Raw genomic sequence first — 13,741 nt, forward strand, 5'->3', positions numbered from 1 at the left:
GGTAGGTGAGATAAGGAGAGTCAATCATGGATTATTTAGTTATGAACATCTATAAGGGGATGCCCATTTGATTACGGGGGAGGCTGGAAGTTTTTGAAAATAAAAATTTTGTCATCGAAAAAGTTGAAAATATATATATTCTGGCCTACACCTCTTAAAAAATTGATAATTTTTCCTACCTCAGTTTGAATATTTCTTACAGTGAAACGGAGATTAAAAAAATCTTGCCCCGATGTGTTTAAAGATATTTTTTCTGACCCTCAGAATTTAAAAAAATAAATACTCTGACCCCCACCAAATTTTCAAGCCGCCCTAAGAATAAAATGGTTGTCCCCTAATGTATAAAGCGAAAGCTGAAAATTAACGGCTATCCCAACTTGTACATTCATTATCATGGGGTAAGTCGACAACAAAATTTGTCAATTATACAGAGGAAATGCTTTCTACATTAGGGGTCACTTTGGTACTTTGCAACTGTGTGATTATGAAAAGTACCAAGAAATATTATTCTATTATATAAATGAAACCTGCATGGATGTGTCTCCTAAATACAAAAAAAAATCAGCCATAGATATTGCAAATTTCAGTTTGTTGTACAAAAAAATCCTAATTCCTTACCACAGAAAACCTCTTTTTTTCTATTATTCTATTTAAAAATTTCAAAACAAAGCCAGTTATTCAGAGACCAATTTATGGTCTCTTTAAAGAGAAAGTATCCTTGAGTGATATTACAATGTCAGATCGGTGTATTATTGACATGTATATTTCTGATTAATTCCATTTTGCCTGATCCTTACAAATACTTATACTTGAGCGTTTATATTTTTGAAAATAACAATGTATCCCCTGTAAACACACAGTCCACACCTTTATTTCTTCGTGTACTACTGGTTCAATTGTTTATGTCATCCATTAAAGGTGGAAGCCCCGTAGTTTATTAAACAACACAATCTGTACGTTCATCGTGAATTTAAGCTTAAAGAATTACCAAAAGTTTTTTATAGGCCTTAGGAGGGGGGGGGGGCTAGGACGGAAATTGAAATGAAAGGGCAGTGTTTAAGTATTCAATGAAGAAAAGGGCAGGCTTTAAAAATTCAAGGAATAAAAAGGCATGATTCAGACATTCAAGGAATAAAAAGTAAAAAAGTAGGACTGATGATCAAGGAATAAAAAAAACAGCTAGCCTAAGTACAGATCATCTAAGGAATAAGAAGGCAGGACAGGTCATTAGAAAAGAATAGCAGGATCTATTATAATCCTTCTCGTTTTGGTTTATATTCAATTTGCATCGAAGAAAAGGACAGGACCCATATTTTATCAAAATAAAAACGCAGGATCGAAACTTTCATCATAGCCCTACCCCTCAATAAAATCAAGTAGTTGCTCCTCTATATAATCATGGGGATATCATGTTCCTTTTGTGTATTCCTGCCAAATCTTGGAAGAGATACAAGTAACACCTCCTTAACTATTGACTTGCCATATTCCTGAAAAAATTATCTCCCTTTCCTCTTTCTTCTGTTGTAAAAAAATTCTTGGAAAATCTAATAATCCCTTTATTGTTTCTATTGCATTGCCTGTTACTTAAATAAGTAGTACTCAATCACCAAAGTACAAACCAATTACCTTAATTTGCGTCTGTTGACATTGATATGAAATGAAATCTTGTACTTTCCAGAGATAGAAGCCTGTGAATCATTCATCATTTGTTTTTATGGCGTATTTATATTGTTTGAAATACCTTGTTTATTCCATGATCCTAATGGAATCCAGATAATTCTATCAGTTCACAATAAACATGTTCGTATTTGTAAATTTTGTTGATAAAGCGTGTCAGGTTACACATGCACTTGACAATGTTCATTTTTACTTACGCCGTTTCCAGTAATTACATAACTTTGATGCAAGACTTTGTATTTAGCATTGCATTCCACAAAATTAAAAAGAGTATTTGTCAACAATTTATGCAACTATGCATGTTTTGGCGTAAACGCGTTTAAGTTTCGTGCTTACATCCACAAAATTAAACAACCATTCATCCAAAAAAAAAATGCTGCATGGCATAGGTGTTAACCCTCCCGTTTTTTTGCGCGAGTCCCCGTATTTGTACATGAACCTTTTGACCCGCAAAAAAGAAGAGGCATCGATCTCCCGGTTTCAAGTATTTGCCCCGAAAAAAAACTTCCGTAATTGAATTTATCAATTATTTGTCATTTATTGCCAGCCATTCTTTGTTTATGCCAATAATCGCGTGGGTCGTGAAATCACTTTATCATAAAAACGTTTGGAACACCAGATCTACATACGAGTCTCTCTTTGTTCATATCGACAAATTGCATGATTTAGAATTTCGAATGGTTAGTTATGTGAAGAAATGATCGAACTTAGCGGCCGAACACAATTTACCGTTCCATGTGACTTGGTGAAAAAAAAACATTCATGGAACATTAGTATAAGCAAACATTTTTTTCAGAAAGAACGCATGAACGACTTTCCCATTCACTTCTGTCCCGGAAAAGTTCTTCAATTATATCAAGGTCAACATGGGTCCGCAGAACAAGCGTACATGTCAATCGGAACTATTCTTCCAATTTCGCTACACCTACAATAATCTTGGATGCAGAAAGGAGAATTCTTATAAAATTTGCCGGAATAGTAGTCTACTCGACTCAAAGTAGTTCTATCCACCAGATGGCGCTAGAACAAATTTGATAGATATCACTAGAAATAAAGAACAATAACTCTGTCGAGAATTTTAGCGCGAAGCGAAGAGCCAGGAAAAAAAGTAATAGTAAAAATTTCAACTAGTAAAACAATAATTTTAGAATCGGTTCGGATAAATTCCGGACTGATTATTTCGCCTAGTGCCTCCGAGGTTTTTATTTTGTGTAACTAGAAAGGCTGAAAAGTTCCAATTGGCGTACATGTAAGGAAATGGTAGCCAATGGAACAGAAACTTTATTCGATTACTCTACAGAGAATTTTAAGTCAAACATATATAATAGAAGCATTTCAGATGGCATATTTCCACGTTACAATTACTGTTTTTGCAGCCTTCAACTTCCAACAGATTCGTCGTAAATGGCGGGTGTGAAAGTCGTCTATAACAAGAAAAATCATATATAACTTCCTCCTGTATTTCATGGAGTGTTTTTGGCAGTTTTATATTTTCCCACATTTACTGAATAGTATATATTTTCAAAAGGGTTACGATGAAGGTGATAGACTAATGTGGTAATTAATTTTTGGTATCACAATTAAACATTCAATCTATTCAAATGAAACGTTGATTCAGCGATATAGAAGAACATAACATGCGCACTGAGAAAATTATGAAATTTACTATATGAGTTATAATGGCGTATAAATTGTTTCTGAGTAATGATATTTGTCACGAATGACATACTTATAAAGGTTTTTGTTCAAATAATGTTCATAGAAACTTGATGATCAAACAGGACACATTGCACTAGCAAATTAATAGATGTTTGAGCCTGATTGCCCTCCGTAATATGGTGCATTCAACTAAATATATAATAAGACGAACAGAAAGCAAGGTCTAGACTTTGCTGCAGTCAAACATCAATCGGATTCAATTTACCGAAAAAAGAAAATCATTCCGTGCAATTGTCACACCTGACAAGTCTAATCGTTCCGTGAAATCAACAGACTTAAAGCTAGAGAGTAATGGTCAAACACAGAATCTCGATAGACAATGTCAAGGTCACTGACGTACAAGAAAAAAATATGTTTGCGTGTTTGTGGTATCCTGACAATCTCTGAGTATCCCATTACAAATACGCTTCATTACATCCGGTTTGTCTCTGGTCGTATGTCAACCACAATAAGGAATAATGATTAAGTAGTATTCTTAATGATAAAACTACAGAGATACAGGCATATATATTGATACTATATGTTCTCTTATCGTGTTCCATACAATTTGACTCTTTAATTAAATGATATCTTCCTATATTTCGAGCAATCGTGTACTTAAGTACCATAGAAGTGAATTATATCCGAGGCGGATCCAGAAATGTTTTATTAGTAGGGATGTCCCAACAGAACTTTTGGGTCCCGCATTATTTATTTAATATATTTATATATGACCATGTGAGATACAGAATATTGATTTATAACCCTGTTATATCAATCATAGGCTTCATTCACATCGCTCGAGCGAGTGATTAAAAATTTGTAATTTCCCGCCACGTGCCGGGAAATTAAAATGTCGCGTGAAGACTCCCACGCTTACCACGCTTACCATGTTTACCATGTTTACAGTTGCTATTCATATTGTTGATCAATTAAATTCAATTCTTGTTGATTTACAAATATTATTTATATTTTAAAAGATTAGTTGGTAGTGTATCAACTAATCATATCGATGACGCAATGATTTGATGACTGGAGGGGAGGTTCTTGATGACGTAGTTGATTTTAGGAGAATTTAGGGTGTTGTTTAATTTATTTCTTATGGTTTTATTCATGGGAGAAGCAGATTTTTCCTCATTTCTCTCGGGGACTAAAGGGTTTCTCCACTCTCGATAGTTAAATTCTATATTTTTACCCACTCGCCAAAGCTAAAATTTAACTCTCTCGGCTGGAGAAATCCTGTAATCCACTTGAGACTGAAGGAGAATCTATATAAAACCTGTAAGACACAGAGTATTGGTGTATAACACTGTCAGATACAGAGTATTGGTGTATAACACTGTCAGATACAGAGTATTGTTGTATAACTCTGTTAGATACAGACTATTGGTGTATAACCTTGTTAGATACAGAGTATTGATGTATAACACTGTCAGATACAGAGTATTGGTGTATAACACTGTCAGATACAGAGTATTGATGTATAACACTGTCAGATACAGATTATTGATGTATAACCCTGTTAGATACAGAGTATTGATGTATAACCCTGCTAAACACAGATTATTGATGTATGACACTGTCATGATGTATTATCTTTAAACAATCCTAATTTCGGGGATTTGATACATCGGATCTACCCAAAAGAACTTCAGATAAAGGATACTACAGACACTGTGAATCAGCCTCATATCTTGACCTACACTTATAAATCGATGGTAAAGGAAAACTATTGACCAAACTTTACGACAAACGTGATGACTTTTCATTCAGAATTGTCAAATTTTCTTTCATTTGTGGCAACATCACTTCGGCACCTGCGTATGGAGTGTTCATATCACAACTCATACGTTATGCCAGAGCTTGCCGAAACTACGCAGACTTTTTGTATCGCGCTAGAACTCAAACAAATAGGCTTCTGGAACAGGGTTATGTTGCTACAAGGTTGAACTCATCACTACAGAAGTTTTATGGTCGTCATCATGAACTCGTGTGGATCGTTATGGTGTATCCATCTGCACCATAAAACTGATTTATTCAACGGGCCATGGTTTTCCTTTCCTCGTTTGTCTACCCCGGACTTGACTTTATATGAGCAACTCTGCGGTGTTTCTAGAAAAGCAGAGGACGCTTACCCTACAGGTGCACCTGGTCCATGCTCCCAGTTTTTAATGGAGTCCGAGTTGCTCATTTGCTTTTGTTACTTTGTATGTAGGAATTTAGTTACTTTATGTTCTTTGTTGTGTATGTCAGTTATCCATGTCTGGTCTTTGTTCCTGGATTACATTCTTTTGATTACCGCTATAACCTTGATTACTCTTTCAGATACAGATCATTGATGTATAACCCTGTCAGATACAGATTGTTGATGTATAATCCTGTTATATACAGAACAGGCGCGTAGCTGTTTTTTTTTAATTTTTTTTTGTTTTTTTGTTTTTTTGAGATAAAATACATCCAGGAGAGGCATAAATGATGCTCTTAAACGCTATCTCCGACGAGCTTGGGGGTGGGGGGGCTTAGCCCCCCTGGACCCCCTACCAGGGCTTCCCCAGACCCCCTGACGTAATTTTGCCTACACTTCAATTTGGCCTCAGCCACCCGCCTGCAGAATATTGATGTATAACCCTGTTAGATACAGATTATTGATTTATAACACTGTCAAATACAGATTATTGATGTATAACACTGTCAAATACAGATTATTGATGTATATCACTGTTAGACACAGATTATTTATTTAAAACCCTGTTAGATACATATTATTGATTTACAACCCTGTCCTACATCACTAAGGCTGTAAAAACATACCCTAAATTTCTATACACTCATATCATGAATTATGTAGGGAGTAGCCCCCACCCCTCCCCCGGGGGAGGGGTGTCCAGAATATATATACTACTTGTTCGCATACTTTAATTGTCCAACATATTTGCCGACAACAGGGGGATACAAAAATGTACTATCCTCGCAACCCCTTTAATCTACCACTAGATATTGATCTCTATAGTTCTGTTTCTGGCATTACTATATGTCATCATAATTAATTTGATAGCTAAATTATATTTGACAGGGATTGTAAAACATTTACATTGTATGACAGTCATGTATATTACTTGACCGGAGCGAACCCGAAAAATCCAACTATTTTTGTTTTCGTTTTGTTTTGTTTTGTCTTGTTTTGTTTGTTTGTTTGTTTGGTTGGTTGGTTGGTTTTTTTTGTTTGTTTTTGTTTTGTTTTGTTTTGTTTGTTTGTTTGTTTGTTTTTTTTTTTGTTTTTTTGTTTTTAGTTTTTCTTTTTTGCCCAGCAAACAAAAATGTGAAAAAAGCTTCTGAACCAATAACAGTTTGCCAAATACAGCACAAATATCATTTTAAGGCGGATGAACATACAAAATAAAGATCTTGAAAATCTTAAAACAAGCAGAAAGTATATTCACCTATACATTGTTCCGCCTATGAACAAACATAAATATTTACATTTGGTTGTTGCATACTATTATTTTACTTAGTTAACGATCAACAACACACTCCGTGTCCATCTGTAGGCATATTCAAATGATATTTTAAAAAAATCTCGACCACATGAAGGTTTAACACTTTTCCCCCGTTGTCCTTCCTATGGATGTAACCCCGGAAGTCAATTAATAAGTGATACATGTAGACATCGAGAAAGGATCAATTGGAAGAGGAATAACTAAAAAATATTAAATTTTGTTTATGCCTACAAAAAGTATGACCCCCCCCCCCCCCCGTCCAAAAGTTAAAAGGAGAATAACTTACACGAGAAATTCACTGTATCATAAATTCCTGTTAATATGCCGAACTACATATCATGTCCTAAATACCTACAAAGTATATGCAATTTGGTGCGCATTTTGAGTTGCAACTACACAAGTGTGACTGATAGACAGACGGACTAGGCAAACAATACTGGGGAGACAAAAGAATATAATGATTTAACTGCAGTAATTTATATTGATATAGAAAAAATAAAATTTTATAACAATGCAAGTACTTAATTAGCAAGAAACATATAGCAAAAACAGTCATTGGATCATCGTCGTAAACATATCAGTCATGTTCTGATGCACAGACCATTTTATCTTCGAAAGGGGGCTGGTATTTTAGGTTAGAGGTTTTTTTCAGAGCAGCCGGTGCTATTTTTTAATTGGAGAGACTACAGTTCTTGTTTAAGGGTGAACTATTGAATAATAGTTCTTTCGTCATTGCTGTGTAATTTTGTGGCAGGGCGGTAAGAAGTAGCTAAAATTTGGAATGAATTATTTGTTTTTAAGAAAAAAACAACCCCAGTCCCACTCCCTAATAAAATGGTCAGTGTTTAATATTCTAAGATCTACTCCGCTTTTTCAGTTTTTCGTCTATCTTTTATTTCCTTTAGTACCTCAATTAATCTCTCTTTTGTTGATTCAGTTTTCTTGTTTCTGGCTTCTTTTTGGTTATGACCAACTTGTTTTTTCTTTGTTGCATCCATTTGTGACGCCATTTGCATTTTCTCCGTGTTTCCTTTAGTTATGAGTGGTTTGTTATTCAATTTCTTTACTGGAAACATTCTTCCATTTCGTTGCTTGTAAGAGTGGTTCTTGTTTGAGATCAATCGTCTCTTTGACCTCATAGCACGCAATTGGCTGAGTGCTTCTTCTTTTACGACAGGAGATTTAGAATGCAAGCGAAACATCAGACTCCTTCTAAATGAACGTCCTTCACCATGGCGGATTTCTCCGGTTTTCTTCAAGTCTATTTCAGTTTTGTCCGACTTTTCTCCCTTATTTGAACGCAAGGACCTCATTTCATCTTGCATTCCGTCTTTAGGATTCTTCTGAACATGCTTAGGTAACGGTTTATCCGCTTCCCCAGCAGCAAAGCCATTTGTAACAAGTTTACTCTTTCCTGGAATTCGCCTGTAAAACACGAGTTCAATTTAAAAAGCAAGCATATCTGTTTACATTAATTTCCTCACTTTACAAACTTGTGCATTTTTTTTCACGTGCATATCTATCCTTATAAACAGTGACTTCTTTCTCTTACAAATTCCGTCTTTTTCACAAGTTTGTGCCGCGAACTTTTCAAAATAATATACATAAATTCCAAACATAGGAAGCCGTCCACCCAGGCATCATGCAGGGGCGATATAAAAGGCAGAAAGATTACATTTTTTTACAGATGTCATGTTAAAATTCTTCAGAGTATTGTAATTCTTATAAGGCTTGAATGTTCTTCTTTTTTTTACGTTAGGAATGGGGTTTCAGTGGATTGTAGTTTCATTTTTCGCCTAAAAGGAGATAACACAATCCACTAAATAAGAGGCTATAACATAAAATAGCCAACAATATGAAAAGTTCGAAGACTTCATATGAAAAATCATTTCCAATACATTTAATGAAATGTTCTACGATACTGAGAGTCGGCTTTTTCATAACCATACTCCTGTTTTACTTGATTAATCAAAGAATCAATTGTTTGGCTTATAAAAATTCAAGAAACAATATAAATGGCTAATAACGGCCACAGCTCACTGCAAGAGAGGAATTGACAAGATAGGGAAAGAGAATGCCAAACGCAGGGGTATACGGACAACTCTGTGCACCATTGGTAAACAATGGATGCTCACATTCCTCAAGGTACCTTGAGAGAACGAGGGACACGATTTTCCAGTACGCCAGCCCATACCATTTGTCACCCCATGGTAGCAACCACTTTTTTCATTTAATATTTATAAAAACATGGGAGTGAGTTTATTATTTATTTTGATTATTTATTTGTATTTAGAATACCCTGGCCAAATTCAATCTGGTGATCAGAAAAGAACCGACCACTCATGGAGGCATGAGATGGTCTAGACCAACTTCCAACGGTAAAGCGTAGGAAAGTTTTATTGATATGACCCGACGTACAATTAAGGAAAGGATAGTGTCCCCTTATCTTGCCAGATTCCGCCAAATGGGCGTGTCTATACACGTTCAAATATCTACCCCCCCCCCCCCCCGCGGCCCTACCGCTTCAAATAATAAATCATTTATATTCCTTTCAACATTTGATAACATATATTAACGAATGTGACGATCCTAAGGGAATGAACGAACATCGGGTGAGGATAAAAAGGTTGCCAAAGCACCCTCAAAGTTGTTTAGAAGTACGTCATTTCCGAGATCGGTCAAGTGAACCTCATCAAACCGGTAGAGGTCGATCTCAGATGCTCTAATATTCGGGTGTCTTATCTCGGCAAGGCCCTCAGTTAAATAGAAATTTTTTATTGCAGTGTTTATGCGTTTTCGGGCCTTCTCTAAGCGAGTGCCACTTTTTGTTGCGCTATGCCAGTACCGTCTCATCAGAAGTTCACTCCAAATGACTCTGGTATTAGGAAATAATAATTTAAATCTAAGGGTGTCTGTTTTGATATCATCTATTATATCAGAACAAGGCCGTAAACCAATATCATTAGACCCAAGGTGTATTACGATCATAGCGGGAAGTGGATATTTCTCTCTAGCACACGAGACTGTGGCCGACAACTCACTCCATTTCATTCCTCTTTCCCCGAACCATCTAACAACATATCCTAGCCTTTGCAGTCCAAGGTGGATCCCCCCAGTGCGAGAGTCAGCTCGTCTACGGGCCCAATAAACAATCGATGAGCCAAAAATCCAAACAGATTTTGAACCTAAAAATTAGGAAATTGTAATAAAAATGAATCAGTCAGAAGTACATGTAAACTCGCAAAACAGATCGAATTTAAAGACGAATATATCTCTCAAAACAACTAGATTTCCAGCGACCCAATTTTTTAATTGCCTCGTCGTCTATGCCCTCTTTAGCTAGATCGGACGCACGGTCTATTCTGAAAGAATGTGAGCGAATGTGTAATGGTATCTCGCAAAACTTTAGAGATTTCTCCAGCATAGCACAAAACTGATATTTTGTCAAAGGCTTGCCGTTAAAATGAACAAAAAGTTTTTCAGAACCATTTTGACCCGAGAAACGGATAGACAAATAACGATGTAACAGAAAAATTGGACGAACTGATACATTTTCCTGCTTTGTTAATATAAGCTTAATTGAGGATCGCTTTTGATCTGTTTTAGAAATGCGAATATTGACATGCAAAACTGTATTTTTATCTAAAAAAGAGATATCTCGAAGATCGAGAGCGTGTCCACTTTCATTGTCAGTTGTTGTTACGGCAAATTCTCCTACCCTTAATAAGGCAAAGTAGGCTAGAGAAAAGGTGGAGGCAAACATGTATGATTCGTAATCGGAGTGACAGATCCATTGTAACGAGGAAATAAGCTTTTTTAGTAGATCAAAAGTAATCGGAATTCTTATGTCGGGTTTTGTTGGATTTTTCCTGCGAAAACCTTGTAACAACTTTGTAACGAGAAAAGATTTAGGGTTGTCAATAACATTATTTAATTTGTGAGCGTAACTCAGAGCTGAAAGGTAAGTAGAGACAGTTGAAAAAGATTAACCCTCACAAGAAAGAAATGCAATGTAATGGGACAATAACTCTACGGGGATTGGCCAAATAACATCAAAATTATAAAGCGAGCAGAAATTTTGAAAAGAAGCGACTGCTGTTCTATAAGTCTTCCAGGAACTCGAAGCCATGGAACTATCGAATAAAGAATTTGTTTCGACTTTTAAATTTTCCAAAGATGGGATGGAATGGCGCATGGACGTGGTTCGGCAGTCGGACAAAGAGTCTGGAACTTCTGAAAATCACAACGAGAAAGAGCATCACATACTTTATTCATAACTCCGGGGATGTGTTCACATTTTATTAGTATGTTATATTTTAAACAGTCCAAAACAAGTTTCCTGACTAATGACATAACTCGTGGAGAACGGGATGATTTTTTGTTGACAATTGCAACAACTGCTTGATTGTCGACGTGAAATAAAATTCGTTTATTCCTTAACAATTCTCCCCAGATGTTCAGAGCTACTACAACAGGGAATAATTCCAGAAAGGTAATGTCGGTTAAAATGTCAGAGTTAACCCAAGAACTATGCCAACAGGCCTGAGCCCATCTGTTATCAAAGAAAATACCAAATCCCTTTTCTTTACCTCCTGCACTGTCCGAAAAAAGATTCAAATCAGAATTGGAAGACCAAAATTTATCTAGAATTACTGTAGTCCCATTGTATTCCGACAAGAATTGTAACCAAACCTCTAAATCGTCTTTCATAGCCTTGGTGACTCTTATTCTATAGTAACTTTTTTGTACGTTACAAGTTGCATCAATGAGCCTACGACAAAATGCTCTACCAGGAACCACAACTTGGCAAGCGAAGTTTAGGGACCCTAATAAGGATTGTAATTCTTTTAACGTAATTTTTGAACAACCAAGACAGTACAGAATTTTTTCCCGAAGTTCAGTTATTTTCTCCAAAGGGAGTCTCATAATCATATTGATAGTGTCAAACTCTACTCCTAAGAAAATTAATATTTCTGTAGGTTCAACTGTCTTTTCATCCGCTAAAGGAACGCCCCACAACTTACAGCAGTCCTGGAAGCAAATTAAAACCTCTTTACATTCTGGAACTGACACTCCCCCAAATAGAAAATCATCTAAATAGTGAAGAATATTCTCAGAGTTTGATTCTTTTTTTACATACTAATGAAGGGCAGTGGAGAAAGATTCGAATAGGGCACAACTTATAAGAGGCCCCCATAGGTAAACACTTATCAAAGTAATACAAATTTTCGAACTTAAAACCAAACAAATCAAAATCCTTTGGCGAAATTCTGAGCAGTCGGAAAGCCGATTTTATATCACATTTGGCAAGAAAGGAATTTGGGCCAAGCTTCTGAATCATGTCCACCGCATCGTCGACCGAAGAGTAGGATACGGAACAGAATTCTCTCTCAATAAAATCGTTTACTGAGTTCTATTAGTTCGCCAAAAATTTCTTTGCCATTAGCTTCAAAGGGTCTCCGGGGACCTGAGTATTTCATATCAAAGCCATATTGTAATCCATTAACTAAAGCATATGCTTTTATACTTTTTCAGAGCTTTTTTAACTTCGCTCACTCTGATAGGAGAATTACCTAGTGTATATAAACGGGTCAATCCTGAAATGAAAAAGTTCGATTTATAAATTTGTAATCACAACGTATTTACAATATTACATAATATGACATTGTCATTAATGTCAGACTTGAAATCAAATCGATTTATTGATTCTGTGGACATTTTGTTATTGGGTGATATTTTCTACATTTTTTACATTGATGGGTAAAAATACATTTTGACCCGAACTTGCAATAACCCTTATTAAACATTCTACATGGGCCTGTTGTTTGACCAGCGCTAGTCTTGTTTTGCCCCCAACTGACCACAGAAACAGACGAAGTTGGTGAGGAATGTCCAGGTCTATGATTTGAAGGGTCTTGAAGCGACCCATGACCTACTGACTAAGGGGGTGTATAAGGGGTTGAAACACACATCATCCAAAGTTTCATATCAACTATTCCCCAAGAAGAAGTTGGGGACGCCGCTTTACGCAACCTGTATTGTTCATCATAGTGAACCCAACCTCGAAAATAGCCCCTGGAGGCTGCAAGTCGAATTGTTTGCATATATTTGAAAAGTTCTAACCCTTTTTGGGGCCATTTCTCTAAAATAATGCTTGCATATATCATGAATGCATTAGTCCAAGTTTCAATGTTTTTAAACTGTGTTTTTTGTTGTTTTACAACGGCAAGGGTACCCCCTTTTATAGTGAGCTCTCCATCTAACTCACAGTTATCTGCTAAATCTCGAGCTGATTTGAGAAGCAAGTTTAGATCTACAAATTCATCTGCCCATACTTTCTCTTTTATTTTACTTGGGACGTGAGATGATATAGGAGTAAAGACACTAGACACAGAATCGGGCGATTGATTGATGTACGACATATCGCCACACCTTTGTGTATCAGGATCGAAAAGGGGGGGAACAGGAGACCCAGAGTAAAATGGACGTGCTAAGGTTTGTGAAGTATTGATAAACCTACCAATTCCACTCGAGCTTTGCTGGGGTGGGACCTCTTGTGCGGTAACAGGAACAGGCATACGAGACTCATCAGGAATGGGAGGCAATGCTTCATCGGCTATGATATTGACGACCGGACCATGGCTCACAGATAAAGTTGACTTTCTGGTCGAGGGACCTTGAGTAGGGGCATCAGTGGCATCAATTTCGCTGGACGACGTGGAAGCTGTCGAGGGTATTTTTCTGGATTGGCGTGGCGACGATGACGTCTGAGCAGTCTGCAAAGTCTTCTTCTTTTTCTGGTTTTTTGTAGCATCTCCGTCTTGTTGATTCCTTCTAGGGGCTGCTCGTTTTCTTTTGGCAGGTTTCAT

At 36.5% G+C, this 13,741-nt stretch overlaps 1 protein-coding gene and 1 pseudogene across 1 annotated transcript; both read right to left on the bottom strand.

Annotated features, from left to right (window-relative positions):
* Positions 1-7,333: 7,333 nt before the first annotated feature.
* Positions 7,334-10,154, bottom strand: LOC148597332 (uncharacterized). Its single transcript, XM_088564058.1, has 2 exons — positions 9,914-10,154; positions 7,334-8,297 (listed from the first exon to the last, which is right to left on the bottom strand). The coding sequence occupies exons 1-2, from the start codon at positions 9,940-9,942 to the stop codon at positions 7,733-7,735; spliced, it is 594 nt and encodes a 197-aa protein (XP_088420184.1). The 5' UTR covers positions 9,943-10,154; the 3' UTR covers positions 7,334-7,732.
* A 96-nt stretch (positions 10,155-10,250) lies between these two features.
* On the bottom strand, positions 10,251-13,741 carry LOC148597333 (uncharacterized; annotated as a pseudogene).

Source organism: Perna viridis, chromosome 15, assembly GCF_037379345.1.
Source record: "Perna viridis isolate PV_CMFRI_1.1 ecotype Kerala chromosome 15, ASM3737934v1, whole genome shotgun sequence".
In the NCBI taxonomy this organism is placed as follows: domain Eukaryota; kingdom Metazoa; phylum Mollusca; class Bivalvia; order Mytilida; family Mytilidae; genus Perna; species Perna viridis.